The sequence below is a fragment of the Pseudochaenichthys georgianus genome, chromosome 2 (genome assembly GCF_902827115.2).
Source record: "Pseudochaenichthys georgianus chromosome 2, fPseGeo1.2, whole genome shotgun sequence".
NCBI lineage: Eukaryota > Metazoa > Chordata > Actinopteri > Perciformes > Channichthyidae > Pseudochaenichthys > Pseudochaenichthys georgianus.
In genome coordinates this window covers 4,100,642-4,122,857 of record NC_047504.1, presented here as the reverse complement: position 1 = coordinate 4,122,857, position 22,216 = coordinate 4,100,642, and the positions used below count along the sequence as shown (strand labels likewise).

The window sequence follows — 22,216 nt, the reverse complement described above, 5'->3', positions numbered from 1 at the left end:
AACCCTTGATTTATAACTTAACATCTCTGTCTCCTATTGATCTGAGTATATTATAAAGAATAGCCAGTTAATTGAAGCATTATAGCACAGGCCTTTGTCAGATGGTATATTATTATGCTGTTTTTGTTCTACTTCGAATAGTTCTCTCTTTTTTCACCATACCTGTGTTTGCATCACTGTAACCAATGAGCACCTGCATGTGTATGAGAATGGCCCTGACACCATTTCAGCCCAGATTTAAACTCCTGGCAGGACAAGCTCGAGCTCAATTCTCACACTGAATTTTAAAAAAGTGAGTGTTGGACTGCAATATAAGAGGAAAAGAAAGAGAAACTTTAAAACTGTTCAATTGTTATGATGTGTAAAGACTGATATTGTTCTATAATCGTCTGAAACTGTTAAGTCATGATGTGAAACGGTTAACAAAGTAAAAGGGAAACTCAAGCTGCTGCTACACTTTATTGTATTTATCTAAAATTAAGCACTTTTAAGATGCACATATTTTCAAAAGATATTTCATTTATTTTCTCTATTTTATTTGTAAATGCAGCCCGAGAGGAACATTACACATATCCACAGTATTTACTGTATATCTGTATAGTTCAATGATAGACAATAAATATTGTTGTTTTTGAATTGTACTTTCTTTATTTGATTGGCAGTCAGTTGTTGATTACATGCAGACGTTGATAAAGCTACAGCTACATCAATATCACACTAATTCATAAAGCAAGTTAGACATTTTGATGTTCCGGACCTTTGCATGGGGACATTCTCTCTAACTGGACCTCGTTGAATTTTAGTTGAATACCCCTGTGTTAGGGTGATGTAGAATTTCCTTTTCTCTATTTATTCAAAACTGTTTTTGTTTTTTTTTATGTAGGAGGATGCCGAGCTCCTTCGTTTTTTTGCTCGCCTCTTCTTAAAGTCTCAAGTCGCCTCTTGTGTGGGTGTGTGTGTGTATCAAGACTCTGCAAGTATTGCGTTGGAGGATAGAGACCACATACTTTAAACTCCCACATATTGGATGAAGCACCCCATTGGATCTTGGTCAATTAAAGCACCCACAACATCCTTAGTAACTCAGAGACAAGACTCATTTCACAAAGTTCCTATAAGGCTACATTATTTATATATATCTACTGATCTTACTCGCTCTAAAGCTTATGAACAGTTTAGTAGTGAGATAAGCACACACACTGGTATCACATGGCACCAAGGGATCATCAAAGTTTGATTTTAATATGTAATAACACATTGTCAATTATTTCTGGATTGTATTTTGTAATAATGAATATGTCTTCAAAGTAAGTAAATCTGAGATAAATGTTGTGGAGTAAAAAGTACAATATTTGGAGGACAAACGGACAATAAATAAGCACAGGGAACACTTGTGGGACCTGACTCGAGCGCATTTTTATTGAATGTTTATAACAGTTAAAAACATGTATAAAATTGGTCCTGTTTCAGAAACAAGGCACGCATAGTCATGTCAATGTTCAGTGTTCATTTCATTATTAGCATTATCATTTATCAACAGCATCAGCATTATCAGCACGTTCCATCTCATTATTTGTTTAATAGTAGTATCAAGCATTCCCTAATATAAAAACATGTTCTGATTTTTTTTCACAGAAGTTAACATTTTAATCCGAGCAGCAAGACAATATTCATGCAACAACGGGAGTGGAGAAGACGCGAGCTGACAGGACTGATGGGCTGACGGGTCTTTAATAGTACGTCTCCCGTTCCACCCAACCTGGACACACAGGCAGAGAAAACAAACACCCATGGGATTTAGAGGCAAATCATTGTCAATTCAATTCAATCTTGATACTTTATTACAGGGAGACTCTATAATGAAAGGAAATGTAACTAAGAAGAATAAGAAGTTTCTCTTCAATCACTAAGCATGAGAATGATCCAGAGGGAGGAGGAGAGGGTGCAGAGAAACAACAGCGAGGGAGGGAGAGGTAGGAAAACACAGGAGAAGATAACAAAACATGGATCCTGGACTCACCTCCTGGGCTGCGTCTGAGGATCAGCTTACGGATTTCATCATAGATAAAGATGAGCAGGGAGTAGGGGAAGGCGCAGAACCACCAGTTGGGCCTGAAAAACACGCGCAGAAACATAGATGAGAATTTGATCCAGCATGCGGTGGGTGGAGTATTACAGAGTGGGCTGGATGTGTGCACGGCTTACTGCTGCATCGTAGGCTGGGATTTTGCGCTTTACTCACTTGAGAGGGTACATCCGGAGGGCCACGTCCATGCCGGGGCAGTAAGAGAGGAAGGCAGCCAGAGCGGTCTCCTCAAACAGACCAAAGATCAGGATCTTGTTCCTGGAAAACAAAGGGGAACAATTAAGACTCCGAGACCCAAACAAACCAATTTCAGTGACTAAAAATAACCACCATCTTAGGAACTATTCATACTGAGCCACTGGTGTGAATTACAATGTGAATTGCCTTTTAAGGCTGCAGCCACACGAGGACGATAACGGTCGTATCTGCTGCAGTTCTCTATCAGATAGACAGTTCGGCCACACGAGGCCGACAGGGAAACGCAGAAAACGATAACGGGTCCCAAGGTGGGTAGATCTGCAAACGAAACGCTCTGGGGGGGGGGGGGCAAACGGCTCCTGTTTACGCCTACACGATCATTTCCTGATAACGATGACGCAATAGCCCCAGTGTTTCGAGCCAGGTCCCGGTGTCTCGCAGGACAGCGCACCCAGCAGGAGCTTCCAGCTAGATTGGATCGATATGGACATCAACGCGAGTGAAGTCTAATCGGACAGGAGAGGAGACACGCAGCTCTGCATGATAACCTGCAGCTCCGCCCGCTGTGATGGAGCCATGAGCGGAACAAAACACACACTTCCAGTTAGATCACCCGTCGCTATTTTAATGACCTCTCAAACTACCTAAACTAGTTATAAATATGTTTATTTTTACTGTCGGGTCACTCATTACTGGATCAGCAGCTGCATGAGACCACGGATACTGACAAGCTGTCAGGAGAGGGGGAGGAAAAGAGAGGCTCCGTCCTCCGTGTATTATTCTTATATTATTATATAGAGTCGTTATTCATTTGTTTTAAAGCTCAATGAATAACAAAGAAGACTTTTGACCGGCACTTTTCTAATTTTGTCCGGAAGATTTAAACTTTAACGGACATGTTGACCGGCGAAACCCCACCTCTGCTGCTAAATCCAGCGCGGAGAATAAACAGAAGGGCAACCATGACAACGATGCATGAGCGAGAAGTCTTCTTCGCTGCTTTTGGTGTATTTTGTGGCCGAAGTACAGCGCCACTTACAGGCCCGGCGTCTCCAGCGCTTTCGAGCGGTCTCATGTGAACGGACACGTTTCTGGTGCCTGTGGACGGAATACTTTTTTGTTCACGATTTCGGTCCGTTTGCGTTATCGTCCTCGTGTGACTCCAGCCTAAGTCCCAAATTACACTATCTCCAGAGGTGTTTTTTTTTTAGAGAAAGACAGGACCTAGCACAAGGTTGAAAAGGAGGTATGGCATTCAAGATAGCGGCTGTTTTATTAGCAGAGAATGTGTCTCTTCTATACCTACACCATCATACCAATAGAAGTATCAGTTGTGATGAAACATCTACAGCTGAGAGTTGAAGAGGATACTGCCGCTTTGAAAGATATATGCCGGGGCATTTTTGTTCTTACCTCATGCCCTGTTGGAAGACAGAGTTCCTCCTGGTCTTACAGACGATAACATCGGCCCACTGGACGATGACGATGCTGACAAAGAAGGCGGTGTGGCAGGTGAATTCCACGATCTTCCTCTGCTCGTAAGTCTGAAGTGGAACACACAGAAAACACATTTGACCAGCTGCGCCCGGCAACATTACTACCTTCTACTTGTGGTGTGTGCAGTTGATGTTACTGACCCACTGCTGTCCATAGGTGTCCTCCAGATCGTTCAAATATTTATTATCCCAGTTCACTCTGATGCCCAGCAGGGTGGAGGGCAGGAAGCCATTTTCAGCCAGGATCACAAAGTACGTGAAGAAACCAGCAAGCGCCTGGATCATACCTGGAGGAAGTCACATGTTTAAAGTGAGTCACAGAAACTGAAGTTGCATCATATTTAAATGAAGGGCTATCATTATGTTTAGACAGAGTTAGTGAAGGCAGTTAATCAGTCCATTTAGAATTGGAAGCTCCACCGGGAATGAATGAATGATTAAGAAAACAAATGGCTCATTTGGTGTTTAGGGAAAAATACAATTAATTATTTAGTCTTTCAGGCAATTTTGGGACTAAACCATATGTGATATAATGAATCGCAAAGACACACAATAATATGAACATGTGTCAAGAAAAATAGTTATATCAAGAGGGTATATGCATTGTAGGACCCATTCATCTAAGCCTTAGAAAATATTTAAAAACATAATTACATTCTAAATGATGTTAATTTGTATTAGCGAGTGACATCATCTTATAAGTGGTATGCTCATTTGTGCAATAGCTCTAAAAACAAATGTTGGAGGAAAATCAGTGGAGATAACATGTTTGGTCTTATTAGGAACTAAAGGAAGTCCAGGAGGGTCAAACCTATTCCTGGCTTCATTTCCAAAGAGGGAAAAACCAAAAGCCACAGGCCCCGCTCGGTCACAAACACACACTACTGTTCTGTATCAGTAGGACACTCAGGGTTTCCCACACACAGACTTTACTTGGGCAGGCCGCCCAGGTATATTAACGTCCGCCAAGCTGTTATCGGCTACCACCACAAGTATATTTCAGATTTGTGGGACAGTATTTCTGGTGCACTCCAAGTTACCTTTGAGCTCCCAGATACAGAGCTGCCTTTCCAGAAAAACCTACAAAATGGAGCCATGCAAGAACTCCTGGTTCTACTTTAAGATTTCTGATCAATGGTGTTTACCGATCTGTCCGTATGCTATACTGATGAGCCTCTCGTTCACCAGCTTGTCTGTTTTGGGGTTTCGTGGCTGTCTCTTCATGATGTCGCTCTCGGCTGCTTCGTAAGCCAGGGAGATGGCAGGCACCTGGGAGACAGGAAACAATCAATGTTGACACATCACTTTATAGGAGCCAGAATCAGACGGTTTTCTCACAGCTCGGTTGTCACGAGTCACAGAGCTAAGAATAGATGTGGTGCGCAAAGCAACCCAATCATTTACCCCGAAAAATGTAGTTTCATCATGCTCCTGTCAAACTCAAAAACGTGCATGGCTTTTATAGAATGTTGTTGATTTTGAATATCCCTAACTTGCACTACATTATTGGGAACCATCATTTTAGCAGTCCATATTCACCATGTCAGTTCCCAGGTCGATACAGAGGATGGTGACGGTTCCCAGGGGCAGAGGGATGTTGGCGATGATGAAAAAGAGGAAGGGGGTGATCTCAGGGATGTTACTAGTCAGAGTGTAGGCGATGGACTTCTTCAAGTTGTCGAAGATCAAACGGCCTGATGAGAGAACAGAGTGATTAGTATCGTGTCAAATCAAAAGGGCTTTGAAGTGTTCTGTTAAGTCCAATCTGTTACCTTCTTCCACTCCAGTGACGATGGAGGCAAAGTTGTCGTCCAGCAGGATCATGTCGGCGGCCTGCTTGGAGACGTCGGACCCAGAGATGCCCATAGCGACACCGATGTCCGCCTTCTTCAGAGCAGGAGAGTCGTTCACACCGTCACCTGTCACCGCCACAATGGCTCCCTGCAGAGAGAAGAGAGAAGCGTTGAGGAAAACATGACAATTATTTTCAGAAAGAAAGAAAAGTGAGTGAAAGTTAAGATAAACTGCAAGAAAAAATTATGTCTCGATCCAATTTTTTGGAAAAAACACAGTTTTTCATAAAGAAAAGTGAGGCGTCAGAGAAAAGTCACTATTCGTGATGTCAGATGACACTTTTATTTTCTTAACGTGTGTAATCAAAACGCCTCTGATTCAAAGCAAGTCATCTTTATCTGACAGTACAAGATCAAAGTAGACAAGAGACAGAGGTGGTCAGAGATGACATGTGATAATAATCAGTGGATGTGCTGCATGCTGATAAGGGATTACCTTGAAAACAAACAAATACAAGATTTTAAATATTTATGACATTACTTTTTGTAAAGATATTATTAGTTTGAACTCGAAAGTCTGATCTTAAAAACTTGGACATGGAGGAACTGAATTGAAGTGACTGAGTTGTCATAATACATCTCCCACTCCTTCACCATGTCGGACACACTGGAATACGTTATTTAGAACATTCATTACCGCCGGGGTTATTTTCCATTTCAGTAGAAATAGTTTAGTCAGGGTTTCCTTAGTTGTAAAAGGCTAAGAAAAGACTGTTTGTGGTCTCGATCAGGCAATACTCCGCAACAAACATCCATTCAAGTAAATAAGTCCCCACAACACTCACTTCTGCCGACTGATGCACTTGTGAATATTCATTGAGGTCACAGCTTGACAGATGTTGTGCTTGATTATTCTGCCAACTTAGTGATCAGGTCAAAGCAAACATCATAAATAAGCATTAGGGGGTATGGATCAAATATTAAATAGTGAATCAACATAACGAGGCAGAGGCACACGCTGTGAGGGACTGGAACTGCTCTGAACCGCAGAGGCTCGTTGGATTAGAGCGTACCTGTCTCTGGCAGCCTTCCACGATGATCAGTTTCTGCTGCGGGGAGGTTCTGGCAAACACTATCTCCGTGTGGTACTTCAGGATGTCATCCAGCTGCTCTGGGGACAGATCTTTCAGGTCTCCACCGTGGACTACGCAGGCCTTTGCATCTCTGGAGAGAATACCAAGACACTAAGTTACCTAAATGTCATTTGCTCTCGGTCAAAACAATAACAAAACACAGGGCTTGTTGACATCATATAGTTTAATAAATAATTGCACTAATATTATATATATTAATGGAATATTAAAAGCCTTGAATTTAAAACACAGGGTAGTGCTGAAACCTTATTCCGACCCAAATGGGGCCCAGGACATAACCTTGAAGTACGGTTGTCTTTTGTGTCCCCTTAATAACTCCACTCGGGGCTCCTCAGTAGGGTCCTTACCTTGGGTTCACTTCGTTGATTGGGATGTTCAGACGTGCAGCGATGTCCTCAACAGTCTCGTTGCCTTCGGAGATGATGCCAACACCCTTTGCAATGGCCTTAGCTGTGATTGGATGATCACCTGTTACCATGATGACCTAGGATAAGAGGGACACTTTATCAAGCATGTGAATTATAGACAAGAGATGTATTATTATTATTAGGTCACTTGGAGGGCATTCAACTGCACACATTGTGCATACATTTACTACCAACCAAGCGAACAGGCAACTGAAAAAGCTTCATGTGAACTAAATATTTAACTTCCATTTTAATACGAGTTACCTTGATTCCAGCGCTCCTGCATTTTCCGACGGCATCGGGCACAGCAGCACGAGGAGGGTCGATCATGGACATGAGGCCGATGAAGCAGAGGTTCTCAGTGGGGAAGTTCACCTCCTCTGTGTCAAACGCAAAGCCTTCTGGGAACTGGTCGTCGGGCAGGTTGTAATGGCAGAAACCTGGAAAGAATACGAGTCAAAAAGCAGCTTGGGACAAAATGCCCAATTAAGTGATTTTCTGAGCAGTCATTTCAGTTTCTGCTCCGTTTGTTAATTCCTTCCGCCGTCTATCCTTACCGAGCACTCTCTCTCCAAGTCCTCCGAGTTCAAGGTAGGCGTTCTGGAAAGAGTCTTTCATCTCGTCGTCCAGAGGCTGCTCTTTGCCGTGCATCATGATGCTGGAGCAGCGGTCCAGAATCCTCTCTGGGGCGCCCTTCATCACCAGCAGGTGCTTGGTACCCTCGTCCCCCGCTGAACCGTTGTGAATGGAAAGCTAGCAGGAAAAGAACCAAAATAAAAACAGATCAGGCCGAGCATGTTGGTATGAAAGAGCCGATAACGGATGATCAAATGAAAAGAGAGCAAGCCAAAAGCTATGTGCGCAGCTTCCAGGACCTTTAAGCTTTATCCATGAAACACCTATTGGGGAATACACGGATCTGCAAAGCGTATTCACACATTTTGGATTTACTGTAAGAGGAATGATCCAATCTCCTTCCATACCTGGTACTTGTTAGTAGAGTTGAACGGGATCTCAGAGATCTTGAGGTTTTTGTCTCTCATTTCTGAAACTGACCCACAGCACAGCTCGATACATTTCAGCAGAGCGGACTCAGAGGCGTCACCGGCCACGTCTCTCTGGTGGAGGAGGACAACATTAAGTACACACACAAAGGTCACCAGGAGTCACAGAAGCACACTTTTAGTTTCTGCCGGGAAATTGTGGTTTCTCTATAAATAGTCTGCGTCTGAATCACAAACATCCTCAATTGGCTTTAATGACTTAATGACTCAAGGACATAATCAGCAGACTGCAGCAGGGCTGAGAGGGCAATATTAGGGAGGTATAAAACGGCCTTTTAAATTGATTTATTTAATAATAATAAAATGGCATATTTAAGTCTTATTTGTATTTATTTCTTTTGTGGGTATGCAAATAATTAAACCAAGTAGTGGCATTTTGACCAGCCACAGTACATTCCAGTGACGTAGGAGGCCAGTAGCCCTCTCCAGGTGAGGTTAAAAACGGGCTTTACCAGTGGGCACACTTTCACCTATTCATTTTGAAAAAACAACGGCCATTGGGGAATCTCTCTTCCATGTTTAAAAGCGCAGCAGTCCATCCAAACATAATGAGCAGTGAGAGAGAATGATGGTTCATTAGAGCCATGCTGCCAGCCAGACTAACACACACAGATACATGTGTACACAATCAGACACGTACACACACACAGGTTATTATCACAGGATGGACACGAGAGACAGAGCACCGAGGAAAGCCTGGGTGCCAGGAGACGTGCGCGCATCTGGCTGTTTGTTTGTGTCGCTGTGTGTTTTGGAAGGTGGGGTTGGGAATAATGATGTGGTTACAAATGTGTGAGCTCCAGGGAGAGTGGTGTGAGATGGAAAACAAGCCTGTTGGCCTGAATGGAAAAACATCTGTAGATCGTGAGGTGGCTAATCTATTTGCAAATACAAATTACAGGGAAATACATTTGTACATAAGTGTGTGATTTAATGTATTACTTTGGCACCATTGACTGAATTCATCATTTTTTGTTTTAATATAATGTTTCAGGAGTACTAATACTGGAACACTCGTCGTTTATCAAGTACACTTAACAGTTGTTGACATTACTGGAAATGAAGCAAAACTATCAGTGAGAGAAGAACAAGGGGAAGAGGAACTCATTTTACATTCAAACTGGAAAACGAGTCAGTGTTACAAAACGTTTAAATCGTGCCCACATAAGCACACAAACTAAAGACCTACACAAAATGAAAAACGTGTTGAATACAAAGGATGAAAGTTAATATAGTTGCGTGTGTTTACCTTGAGGATGGGCAGGCCGGACTGCTCTGCCAGGAAGACGGCGCGGTTGCAGAGGCCGGCGATCCTGGCGAGGGCGCCCCATGTGGCGGAGCTCTTGTCGAATGAGGTGCCGCTCTGGTTCTCCGTGGTGTCGGCCTCGTGGATCTGGTTGTCGAACCACATGTGGGCCACGGTCATCCTGTTCTGGGTCAGGGTGCCGGTCTTGTCGGAGCAGATGGTGGAGGTGGAGCCCAGGGTCTCCACGGCTTCCAAGTTCTTCACCAGGCAGTTCTTCTTGGCCATGCGCTTGGCGGTCAGGGTCAGACACACCTACAGACGGGACAGCTTGGCTCAGTCAGTTGTTTTCTTAGGGATTCATAGATCTACCTTTATTAGACGGGAAACACCAGGACTCACAGTGACCGTGGCCAGGAGACCTTCTGGCACGTTGGCGACGATGATACCGATGAGGAAGATGACGGCCTCCAGCCAGCTGTACCCAAGGATGAGCGAGAGGACGAAGAAGGAGACACCCAGGAAGACGGCCACGCCGGTGATGATGTGGATGAAGTGCTCGATCTCGATGGAGATAGGGGTGCGTCCGACTTCGAGTCCAGAGGCGAGCGTGGCGATACGACCCATGACGGTGCGGTCTCCGCAGCTGATCACAACACCGCGGGCAGTTCCTGCAGCAAAGACGGTGGAGTAGATTTTGAAAACGGCAGACAAAGAATGTAGCAGGGTCTCTAAAAGGCTTTGTTGATCCTGACAACATACCTTCAACACAGTTGGTGGAGAAGAAAGCGATGTTCCTGGTCTCCAGTGGGTTCTCATTGGAGAAGTCGGGGGTACGAGTCTGGGGCTCTGATTCGCCAGTCAGAGAGGAGTTGTCCACCTGAGCAATGAAACAGACTGTGATTGAAGGAAGAAAGACATGTAGCTATATCCGCCTCAAAGCACCTTCCTCAGGGGGGAGAACAAACGTCCTCCGCATGTTAACCCCTGAGACCATGCTGAGGCAGGTGGCACGATGTAACAATGGATGATTCAGAAGCTGAAAGTCTGGGCAGTAATTGGGTTGCTCTTTGATCTAAAGTTTAGTGGGTCACAGACTTGTTTTTGTCCCCATAATAAGACGGCCATTAGTCACATGAAAAGGAATCAGTCCCTTTATTAATATAGAGACTGCAAAGGAAATGTAAGAGGGCAAACTGCTTCACAGTCGGGGTGACCTAGAACAGCCGGCTGTGGCATTGTGGATCAAATGTGATATGAGACAAGGGTTCACTCCATTCGGGCTGAGTGTCAGACTTCACATAGAATGGTTTGGATCCTACAAATGAACAATGACAAATTGCTTTTGGTTCAACTATGAGAGTTTGAATGATCCAGCAAAAATAACTCATGTGGTTTCCAAGTTTAATAACGAGGACACCCACCTTGCAGCCGCTAGCGGAGATGATTCGCAGATCAGCGGGGATCCTGTCACCACCTTTCACCTCCACCAAATCCCCCACCACCACTTCCTCCGCGTTGATGCACTTCTTCTCGCCATCGCGGACGACCAGGGCTTGCTACAGAGCGGGAAATGGAGGAGAAGGAGAAGGTGAGAACGACGACTTTTTTGTCTGTTATACTTTCACATCTTGCATGTAAAGCTCAGTTTTTCACAATTAACCTCTTCTTATTTAAGAGGGCTAATAAGATTCAGATGTCAAGAGGGGTCTGTTGTGGGTGAGACCTTGAATTAACATAATCATTAAGAGTTGGCATGGTGACAACACCATGGTTGTCATATTTTGTGAGCTTAGCATATTCACAAAATGCAGTTATCGAAATGTACTATAGATAAACGGATGAAATGAATACAAGTTTAAAATGTGAGAACCTGTGGGACCAGGTTCTTGAAGGAGTCCATGATCTTGGAGCTCTTGGCCTCTTGGTAGTACGAGAAGCATCCAGTGATGATGACGACAGCGGAGAGCACCACACCCAGGTACAACTGTGAAAGGCAAATCATCCGCAAAAAGCATCATAAAAATGCTTTGTACTCATAAAAACATGCACAGAGACGACTAGGAGCTCTCCTCACATTGTCATTAGCAGGCTCATCCTCCATTGCAGCCTGGATACCATAGGCCAGGAAACAGAGGAGGGCGCCGGTCCACAGGAGCATGGAGAAACCCCCAAACATCTGCAGGAACACACAACAGCAGTGATGCCATTAGGAGAGTGAGGCTGGTTTACGCTGAACACAAGCCGTCAGTCATGGTGGGCTTCTGGGCCACTTACAACAAAGCCTACCTGTTTGCAGAACTTGACCCACTCTGGGGTGGTGGGAGGAGGGGTGAGGGCGTTGCGCCCGTCACGAAGCAGAATCTCAGCGGCCTTTGCACCGGTCAAACCCTGATGTGAGGGAAAGCATTGTTAGAAGATGTGAACACAACCACGTGTTAAGCACGAGCTGGTTGTTTACCAGTCAACTACACACACCTCCCTGGCATATATGTAAGTCCAAGGGGAAGATGCTACTAGTTGCCTAGCGACACGGCATCAACAGAAAAACAGGGCCACGTCCTTCACTAGCAGGTAGGACGAAAAACAGACGGAGGAGGAACAAGAAGCGGCCAATGGGATCCTGTGAAACCAGGGCACAGGGGCTCGGGCAGCTGATCCATTATTCACCAGAGCTGCAAACACATGCATGCAGGCGCACACACACGGAGCCTGGAGACCCCAGTTTGGAGGCACTGATTAACTATTCTCCTTGATCCATTAAGAGAGAAGGCTAGTTGGAGTGTGTGACTGAATGTGGTGGGGGGGGGGGGGGGGGGGTGTAGGCTGGTCCTAAAGACTAGGAGATCCTGCATGCGTGAACAGGAAGAAAAGCCACTCTGAAGCATTGTTTAACTGCTTTCCTTAGATTTCTTTAGACATCTTCAGAAAGCACTTTAATAGTCGGATATCACCCCCCCTTCTTACTTTCCCACTCTTTTTCGCTCTCAACTCGTTTTTAAGAAACCCTGGGAAAACCAATCACATCCTCCGTGACATTTCCTCCATGATAGGAGAGGAGATCCCCTCTCTCTTGAAGCAGAGTCCTCATTTGTATTCACCCAAGCCACACGAATCCTTCCCTCAGCAAGGCAAGCTGCAGCGAGTATTCCGCTGATATTCAATCACCTGCATGATAAGTGGAGACGCTCATGTCAGACTTCACTCACATTGTTGAGGTCTGTCGCATATTTGCGGTTGAGCTCATCGAGGGTCAGCTTGTGATCATCCTGCAGGGACACACGGAGACAAGATGGTGGTGTCAGACAGTTCAGTGTGTGTTTTCCACTCAATGCATGTGTGTGAAAAGCAGGTGACATTTACAGCTCAGTGTGCGCGGCTGACCTTTCATTTTGAAACATTCACAGTTGAGAGGAAGGAAGGAAGGAATGGACGGGCGAGGAGCCAACAAAAGACATGAAGGAGGTGAGAAGAGAGACAGGAGGAGGGGAATGGAAGGTGAGCATTAGGTTGAGAATGAAGCACGAAGAGGCACGTGAAGGGAGGAGATGTGGGAGAAATGATGGGAGCACGATCGAGAGGGTGGGATATGGTCATACGGACACTCGAGAGGACACTCACCATATCCACTTCCTTCTTCAGCTCATCCATGTCCTTCTCTTTCTTCTTCCCCTTGGCTTTCTTCTTGCTGACCTGCTCCGAGGTCGCAGCAAGCTCATACTGCTCGCGTCCTTCCTGGAGACACAGCGGAGGAGAAGGAAGGACGACCATTGTTTAGTAACATAAGGATACACGCAGTGAGCTGGTTAGCATTGGTTTACTCTCTGATGCTTTGGAGATGCATCCTTTCTAGGTAAGTGCGCCACAGTTGACAAATATATTAGTGCGATTATACCCACCCACATATCTTGATATTTACCGTGACTGCGTCACAACCTAAAATGGAATACTTTGAGGCCTGAGGTCTTCAAATGTATTCATATATTATATCAGAGACTTTAGAGCTACACCCTTCCTGTGTCGCTACAAAAGCCCACGCGTGAGTGACGTGCGTTGGACTGTGGCCAAGGAGCATCACTGCGTCGGTGTTCAATGCAACGTGACACGGACACGGTCAATGCACTTGGAAGCACTTGGAGACAGACATTTTCCCAAAAAAAGAAGCGTAAACTCAGCCAAGTCTCAGCTTCGGGAAAAACTGTGGCCTAAACGGAGAAGACAAACTGACGGACACTTTAACAGACGGTGGAGGAAAGAAAGAGGCACCTCTTTACGCGTCACATGAAGTTCGCCTGGGGGATGAAAAGCCCTGTTGGACGAGCAGAGTGAAAAGAACAGTTTGGCATCCTGGCTTCGGAGCCATCTGCCACGGCAAAAACAACTCTATGGGGATCCACTTTTTAAGGACTTTTCAAACTTCTGAAAGGCCCTCTGTTGTGAGCAGATTTCAAAACACTACTTTCCTTTTGCTTTGGTCCAACGCACATTGACACTAAAGTTCTGCATTTTGGTTTGAGTGATTGAATAAAAAAGGTTCTTCGAGGATAAGTCAAGCTCAACAGTAACAATGTAGAACTGTAGGCATTGACAGTTAAAAGCAAAAGGAGCAGTGTTTTTGGGTCATTTGGAAAATAAGTGCCTTTCTTTGGCCCGGTGGGACGGGTTAGGCACGGGGACAGATATTTGGACAACACCCACGTTTTCCAATCAATGGCGTCACAGTCCGAGCGAATAAAACATTCATTCACGTGGATTTTTTTCAGAAAATCACCTGGTCGATTAAGTGACCCAGCCAGACCACCGAGTGGAACAATAACCCACTCTGGAATAATGTAACGGTAATCACACTTTGGTTATTTTCAACTCCGACAGTAATGATCTCGGAGGAAAAAACACATTTCATTAAAAGTGAACATGTCTGTGTTAAACCTGAAGCACACACATTGAGATGTGCTTCATTTGCGACTGTGCGTCTTGCCTTGACGTCCCCTATCCCACCATCAGCCATCCCTTTTCTCTCCGCTGTCTCCTCGATAGCATCCCCTCTCATTATCAGCCTCACTGCTGCCAACAGGGACACAAAGAGTGTGTCTTCTGGAAGTGTGTATGCTGTGAGGTGAGCCTGACAGACTGACAGAGAGAAGGAGAGATACGGAGGTAAACTGAAGAGGTGCGGCGGCTTAGAAAAAGTCCAACAATCAGGGGAGTTGCCAACTGCATCTGTACGAGCCTCCAATGTATTTAGTCCCCATTCCTAACTTCATTATTACATGTTATCCAGCTCTCTTAAAATGTCTTGTTTTGTCAATCCAAAACCCAAACATTTTACTTTACGATGATATAAAAACAAAGAAAGGCAAGAAATCTCAATATTTCAGAGACTGAAAACCACCTTTTCGGACATTTAAGCAAACAAATAATTATTAAAATGTATCAATTTAATGTTGCAAACCACCAATGTGAATTCAGACCCTGATAACTCAGTTAAATATACCACGAAACAATAGAGATGTGTGAACTGCACAGCTGTGCCCAAGTACAGCCTCATAGAAATGAAATGTATTTATATTGCACTATTTAAGATGTATTCTTTTTTTTATTACTCAACAAATACAACAGCCACTCCATTAAGTAGCGCCGAGATGTCCCTTAACAGGTGTGTAGGCTTGTGTGTGTAAATCACAGACAGGGGAGAAGGTTAAGCTTAAGTGTGTTTCAGGTAGGGAACAGGAGATGGCAACACTAGCAGCCAACATCGATTAGCAGTTAAGGCCCTTATATGATTCAGCTTTGTCCAGGGATCATAGGTGTCATCATGTCAGGGAGGGGGAAGCTGCCAACGTGATTACTGATGAGCCATTTGTCTGCATGTCCAGTGTGCAGCAGCCATTTTAAAGACTCTATAGGCCATATATAATTTGACACAAAAGACTAGATACGGACGTCCTGCACTAGTCCCAGTCATGGAGATATGCTAACTAATATTGTTTTGTTTTGTGCTGCATTAGCCTCCATAGTTTCCCAGGGAGTCAGCAGAGCAGAGTGTGTGATCCGGCACATGTTGTTATTGTTGCTCCAGCCCCCTGGCCAGCTAAGCTGGGAAAACACTGCGCCTGGTTCTGGATCACTGCGGATACATCTTAGCCTCTGGACCCCCGAGGGCCACCGGGGGCCATCTGGCTTTAGGCAAATAATTCACAAACAGTTGTCCAGACCCCACATTTGGAATGCAGGCTTGATCTCCAAAGGACAACTAAAGCACGAGAAGGCAGTAGGACTTACGAGACTCATTTAAAAACCAACAAATAAATGTTCCGTTGTCACTTTATAAAAACGTGGATTTACTGGTAGATATTTAAATGTGTAAACTTACATTTTTGGACTAACATTTACAGTCACTTTGGACTTTGAGAAATGTTTCATTGATCTAGAGAAAGATCTGCAGAATAATCGCCGTCTAAACTAACAAGTGTATTTTGTAAATGACATATTATAGACAAATGAAGGGCTCCCTCAATAGCTCTTTTCATACCTAAAGAAACTTAAACTTTCATAAATGCTGCATCACAAACTGAAACAATAGGCTCCTAAACGCTTGACACAGAAAAGTGGACACAAATTTAACTTATTTAGGGGTATTTGTTTGGACTTGTGTCCACAGGCTACTGAATCAATAGCATTTCAGAAACATAGGAAGAGAAGAGCCAGCACTCGTGTGAGAAAAACGTTGAGATTCCAATAGTTGAATGAATGCGCCGCTCCGAATAGCACTGAAACCCCACAAAAACACAACTTAGATAAGAATGAGGCATCTTCCCCCCCCCCCCCCCAAACCCCCTTTTTTTCCTCGCCCCAGAGAACAAACGTCTCAAAGAAACCCCAGGAGAGAGTGGTCGGTCAAGCACACACTTGTTACGGGCAGAATTCCTATGAACTGTTCTTCCTAATGCCAGATAAACAAGCTGCTCATTCAACTGAGACACACACACGTTGCTACCGGCGACTTTAGCCACACCTCTTCAGACATGCCAATGGACAGACTCAAGGGTTGTCGCCCCTCCCCCTTCTCCCCAATACCCCAACTCTCCTTCCAAATGTCTCCCCCTCCTCCTTTCATTTCCTCCTCTTTTTTTGTATTCAGACAAGGAAAGGAGAGTGTGTTAATTTACACCGTGTTTAACACTCTCCGCACGTCCTGTGCGACTTTCAGCGTTCTTTCAAAAGAACACAAGTGAGTGAGTGAATCAATGCACTTCCTTGTTGCATACTTTGTGGGTACTTCTCTACTGCCAGGGTGACGCACAACACTTGCTGAAAGTGTATAACTTCTCCCATCTACCTACAGTGCTTTTGTTGGTTATTTGTCATGAGGACAGAACAGTGTGAACCATTTTAAAGTGTAGAAAGTTTAACATCATTGGCACGATAACATTCTTAGAACTCTACATTGCAATCCGGTCCAAAAGGCCATCCTGCTACAAGACCTCAAAGATGTCAAAGGTTTAATGTCAGACACACAACTGAAGTGTGGAGGTCACAGGTTCCTCAACAAAGAAATACAAATATACACAAGACAAAATGGGTGATAAATCTGTCCCTGACTGTCGACACATCTGTGTTTCTTAAATAACTTCAAATGTGACAACTTTCTTTGAGGCACAACACTCTTCTAAAACACACACGCTTTTTCCTCATTGTATTATCTTCATTGTTATCGATTAGAAAAGTAGCAAGGTTGTAAGCAAAGACCAACAAATCAATTTGGTCACAAATAGGTAAATATAACATTTTCCACACCGATCAGGAGACGATTTGAACTAGAATGAATGAACCAGTAAATTCATGCCTTCCCCCCCCCCTTTCAGGGCTTAGCCCTTAGTGACTTTAACTTGCCAAGACCCCATAGCTACAAGTCGCATCATTTCCTCAAGCGGGGGAAAGGCTAAATGTCTCCAACATATTGGTTTCCAATATTCAAAGTTCCCGTCTCTTCATGACGTCATTTTCAAACTACCAAGTGACTCAGGTTGTAACATTTGGATTATGACACGACTGTTTTAGGAACGGAAAATGTCATATTTCCTCCGAGTTAAATGGACTGCTCTGAAATTAAGTGTTGCACTTTTTAAGAGCAACAGGTTTGCAGAGAAAGTTCAAAGAGCCGTCACAGAAGCTTAGCCAAACACGGGCAAAGAAGGAGAGAGAGGTGGCATGAAGAAGGCTGCCAGAGGAGAGGGAAAGGAAAGGAGACAAAGTAACAACAAAGTGGAGGGTATAACGGGATGAAAACAGGGATCTGGGGATGGAGTGAGAGTGAAAGAGAGAAGGAAGAAAGGCTGTCACAGATGAGGGGTGGCGTGTGACAAAAGCCCCAGTTAATACACAATGACTGCCGAGCGGAAAGAATGTTAAATCCTCGGGGGGGGGGGGGGAGATAAAGAGGAGGTAACCAGGTACAAACAGAGAGAACAAGAGGGAGACGGACTGTAAAGAATGAATGTGAAGGTGAAGTCTCGCGAGGTCAGCGCACAGTGGGGAGAACAGTTCGAAAACAAGCAGCAGAAGCCTCTCTCGGACGTGGGGAGGTTGGATGGTGGTCCACTGTTGCCGTCTCTGGCCACTAAAGAGAAAGATGTTCCCGTGTGCTTTGTCATAAAGACACACGGCCCTCTCCAAAGACGCTCAGCCATGCTCACAAACACCGGGTATCTGCCACATCCGCCAGAGCTCATCCGTCCATTAACCGTGTATGCCCTCCATCAAACCATCTACCAGTATCCACACTCCTAACATCTACAAAAGATAAACAAAGTAATGCCTGACTTCCTCGCACAAAATGTCACCATTTCAAAGTGCTATATCTTTATATTGAAAACAGGAATATTTGCAGGCATCTGGGGAGATAAAGCAGAAACGGTTGATTCAGGTGAGATTAGGATTCATTCAGCTGGATATCCCTTCATACTGTGAGACGTGCAACGGCTGTCTCCCATGTCCTGCTCTGCAGTCTTGGGATGTATTTGTATTTCTATTCCCTACAATCGCTCATAAGGAGAACTTATTTAATATTATACGGAGAAATGACATCATGATTTACGTGCTCCTGTTTCTAAAGTATCTGTAACTTTAAGAGCTGAATGGATGCTTCTTCATCAGAGTACATTTTTAAAGAAATATATCAGTTTTCAGCCCCGCCCCAGCCTCTCTTCTCTCCATCAAGTCTGGGTGCGAAGTTGCTCTACGGAGGCAATGCGGCAACTAGTGTTTCTTAACCCCCCCCGCCCCCCACCTCCCTCTCTGAAGCACATATCCCTCCTGTCTGCTCACTCGGATTTATTTTTGTTGAAAATGATGGAGAAATGTCTGAAACATAACGGAGAGAAATTAAAACATAACTATCCCCTTTTTTATACCTGTGCTAAACAACTCAAACCCTCGCTCTGTCGATTAGCTCTTCCAAGTCGAGCTTTCCGTCTGTGCCAGCACTGAATACATTAGGAGAGAGGAGGAGGAGGCAAGGAAAGGAGACGCAGTGGGGAATTGGAGGGAGGTCTGATGGGGGCAGGGCATTTCTTTCTTCACATATGGAAGGAAAAAAAAACCCAGCAGCAGCCAAGGGAAAGCCAGCAAAGGTTTTCAGAATCTTAAATGAGCGTCTTGGAGAAAGGGAGAAAGGAAGCGAGACTGAAGGAGGCTTCACATCTCCCGCCAGATCTCTCTCTGTCCATCTTCCCCTTTCTTTTGCTCCCTACATCCAACTCTCCATTCCTCACGGGCTGAATCTATAATGAATGTTTCTGTTGCGCAGCATGGCAGGGCGCGGCGATTACTGATATTTCAGAGTTTCATTTCAACCCATCCAATTTAAGTTTGCAAAAACAGAACAGTAACAGAGGGGCTACTTGTAATCTACAAGGGTTTAAATAATCCATTTTTGACATGACCCCCTCTAAAAGGATGCGAACGGTTAAAATAATTGTGTGGATTTAGTGGTACTTTTTAATAAAGAATAGGATAATACATGTGAATGAAAGCTATTGCAAAATCTACTGAAGCCGAACACCTCTGCAGGAAGGGGAGAAAAAGACAGAAGAAAAGATGGAGATTTTACTGAGCTTAAAACATCATACTACAATGTTTAGTAACAACTTTTAGACTCATAACATGTATTATTTTTGCTAGACCTGTCAGGGATGGCTCACCATATTTGCATGATATGATGTATGCAGAAAGCAGCAGAGATTATGGATGATCTACTAATGGTCTACTTTAATGCCTATTTCCTACACTGCATTGTTTGAGTGTGCATCTCACATAACTGAGTCTAAAAAGCAGCCTAAAAGAGTGCAGATTTGCATTCAGATAAATTGGAGCTACAGCAAATCAAATCTCCCAGAAAAGGGACAAATGTGGGCTAGACTTTTACCATATTCCCTCCCACTAACAAGCCATTATACCCAGAATACACAGCTGCAAGAAATGCAATACTTAACTAGCAAAATGTTTGAAAATGGAAACGTTTTTTTCCCCTACTGAGTGGAATACATCATTGACGAGGGAACGACTTCCTATACCCAAAACATGTATCAGGAATATATGTTAACACTTTTTCGACTTAAATGAAGAAGTCCACACCGTGAAATAACACCCCGCAGCCGCTCACTTCCACAGATGTACCGTCGCTGCTAATTCCGTTAGCTCGCGAAACTTTGACAGTACAAGCCTTTCCCGTTATGTAACCGGACACCGAGCCGGCTAAAAGGCACTGTGAAGCATCTTTTGTGTGCTTTGGAAACTTATTTCGTACGACTTACTTTCCCTGACAGCTAAATGAAAGGGAGTTGTATGTGGAAGTCCTGAAAGTACAAAGTAGCAGGCATTTGGAGAGAAGGAAGCTTGCTTTTCATCTTAACACATGTGGTAGTCCAGCTCCCCCCTCAACATTCATTTAGTAAACCACTTGTTGAATGGCGAAGTTTTAAAACCATCTTTCCCCCCCACCATATATCTTAATATGAACTTATTAAAATGCATCAAATAGAAAAAAAGTCAAACAAATAGACATTTATACTCACTCCTCGTCCCATGGTTGCTCAATTCTTCCCAGTTCAAGTAAAAAGTTGAGACACAAAATTCCACCTTAAAAAATATGTACAATAAAAAATATTAAAACTCGTGGATGTGTCCTCTTTTTTATTTATTTTGTGTTGTTCTTCTTCAGCACGTGTCCCTCCTCCAGACACACATCCGAGTTCGCGAGCGGCGGCGTTAGACCCTCCAATACTTATAGACGGCGTTCATGCCATTGTGACGTCGACGCCGTTTGCCATGGTAACCCCACGGATGGAGGCGGGGCGTTTGTTCTTCTTCTTCGGTTTGTCATGCAGCGCACACACACACAGAGCACACATCATTCACCATGGATAGATAATAAGATAATAATCGAATTCAAGTACCAGAGTTAAAGTATAAATAACTATCTACTAGGATAAAGACTAGTTGCTGCAACAGCTTGAGAGAAACACAATTATTTCCCCACTATTCATGCACGAACAAAACATCTTAATGTATAATGCATGACCCGGAGTTGTGTTAAATGTGATATCATATCTCTCTATGTTCCTTAACAGAATATTTCAGGGAAGTAAGCTTAGTTTTGCCCAGCTTTGCTTTGCAAAAGACTGGAAATGAGGAGAAGCTATCAGGCTCTCCAGTAAAGTAAAAAAGTATAAAAATTACAATCTGCTAACAACTCTTCCTACAGTCTGGTTGCCGGGCAACTGCACCCAGCCAAAAAGTATTTGGCACATAACTCTGTAAAACTAAGTATTGTTGACTGCAAACTTTACTGCTTATTTTGTCATCTTCTGATAGAGCCTGGCTTGCGGCTACATAACTTGTTTGATAGTTTAAATACCAACACTAATGGTTAGATTCATCTAAATAAAAAGTGGGGAAACTAAATTAGAAACACAAAAGTTATTTGCATATTAAAAGTGATTTAAAAGTGATGCTTGGGATTACACAGCAAGGATAGGCCAGGCCCCCTTAAACTCTGGGGCCCCTGATAGTATTCCCTCTCTCCCCTTAACTAGTGGAGCCCCTTTACAGCATATGGGCTGCACATACTTGCCACTATGAATCTCTGCAAGCTCCAGGAGGCTCCCTGACCTATGACGCCCCCTGCAGAGATGGAAGTTGTAGGAGGGGGGGTGTGTTCCATGCAGAGACCCTGTCGATTATAACATTACAGCCATGCTAGCAAGTTTAGCTGTACTGCAACCTGTATTTGGATCCGTTCCAGAAGCTTTTAAACCCTTTATCCCAAACACAAATGGGAGATTTGGTTTTTCATCCCTTGATCTACGCCTGTAACCAGCCATGGAATTCAGCCACTTGTTGTTGTGTGTACAGAGAGGAAAACATAAGTCTACATTCTCTCCATAACAGAGCTTCATATTTCATACATTTCTAAGGGCAAACCAGTGAAAAAGAAAAGCCACGTTTCTAATAGCAGCAAACTCCAGCATTGGGGTACTTTTGTATTCAGATAGGCTCCCTGTGTATTCTAATGGACTTTATCAGTTATACTATCTGCGCCAACTGACAAGATAACCCTGATAGATAGAGGGAAGATTTCACTGCGAGAGCTATCTATTCAGGGCTTTCACTTCTCTAAAATATGAAACACAACACAGCAAATAAACAAAATCTTGGTAAACAAACCAAACCACAGGTGGACTTAATGCCCAGATGGACACACAGCAGGTTCTGT

At 44.0% G+C, this 22,216-nt stretch overlaps 1 protein-coding gene across 1 annotated transcript; it reads right to left on the bottom strand.

The window, feature by feature from the left end:
- Positions 1–1,391: 1,391 nt before the first annotated feature.
- On the bottom strand, positions 1,392–20,712 carry LOC117458103 (sodium/potassium-transporting ATPase subunit alpha-1). Its single transcript, XM_034098360.2, has 23 exons — positions 20,517–20,712; positions 13,063–13,176; positions 12,651–12,710; positions 11,731–11,832; positions 11,519–11,620; positions 11,315–11,428; positions 10,866–11,000; positions 10,204–10,321; positions 9,844–10,112; positions 9,448–9,756; positions 8,118–8,252; positions 7,692–7,887; positions 7,399–7,574; positions 7,075–7,211; positions 6,647–6,797; positions 5,553–5,721; positions 5,320–5,474; positions 4,926–5,049; positions 3,922–4,067; positions 3,698–3,828; positions 2,243–2,344; positions 2,021–2,112; positions 1,392–1,759 (listed from the first exon to the last, which is right to left on the bottom strand). The coding sequence occupies exons 1-23, from the start codon at positions 20,526–20,528 to the stop codon at positions 1,731–1,733; spliced, it is 3,078 nt and encodes a 1,025-aa protein (XP_033954251.1). The 5' UTR covers positions 20,529–20,712; the 3' UTR covers positions 1,392–1,730.
- Positions 20,713–22,216: the final 1,504 nt, after the last annotated feature.

What these genes read in the sequence shown, in the direction of transcription:
- LOC117458103 (XM_034098360.2), bottom strand. An exon ending in ATGCGACAGACCTCAACAAT is followed by an intron (nt 11,833 to 12,650) that starts GTGAGTGAAGTC and finishes CCCTCACATCAG; the next exon opens with GGTTTGACCGGTGCAAAGGC. An exon ending in CTCCACCAACTGTGTTGAAG is followed by an intron (nt 10,113 to 10,203) that starts GTATGTTGTCAG and finishes TCTTTGCTGCAG; the next exon opens with GAACTGCCCGCGGTGTTGTG.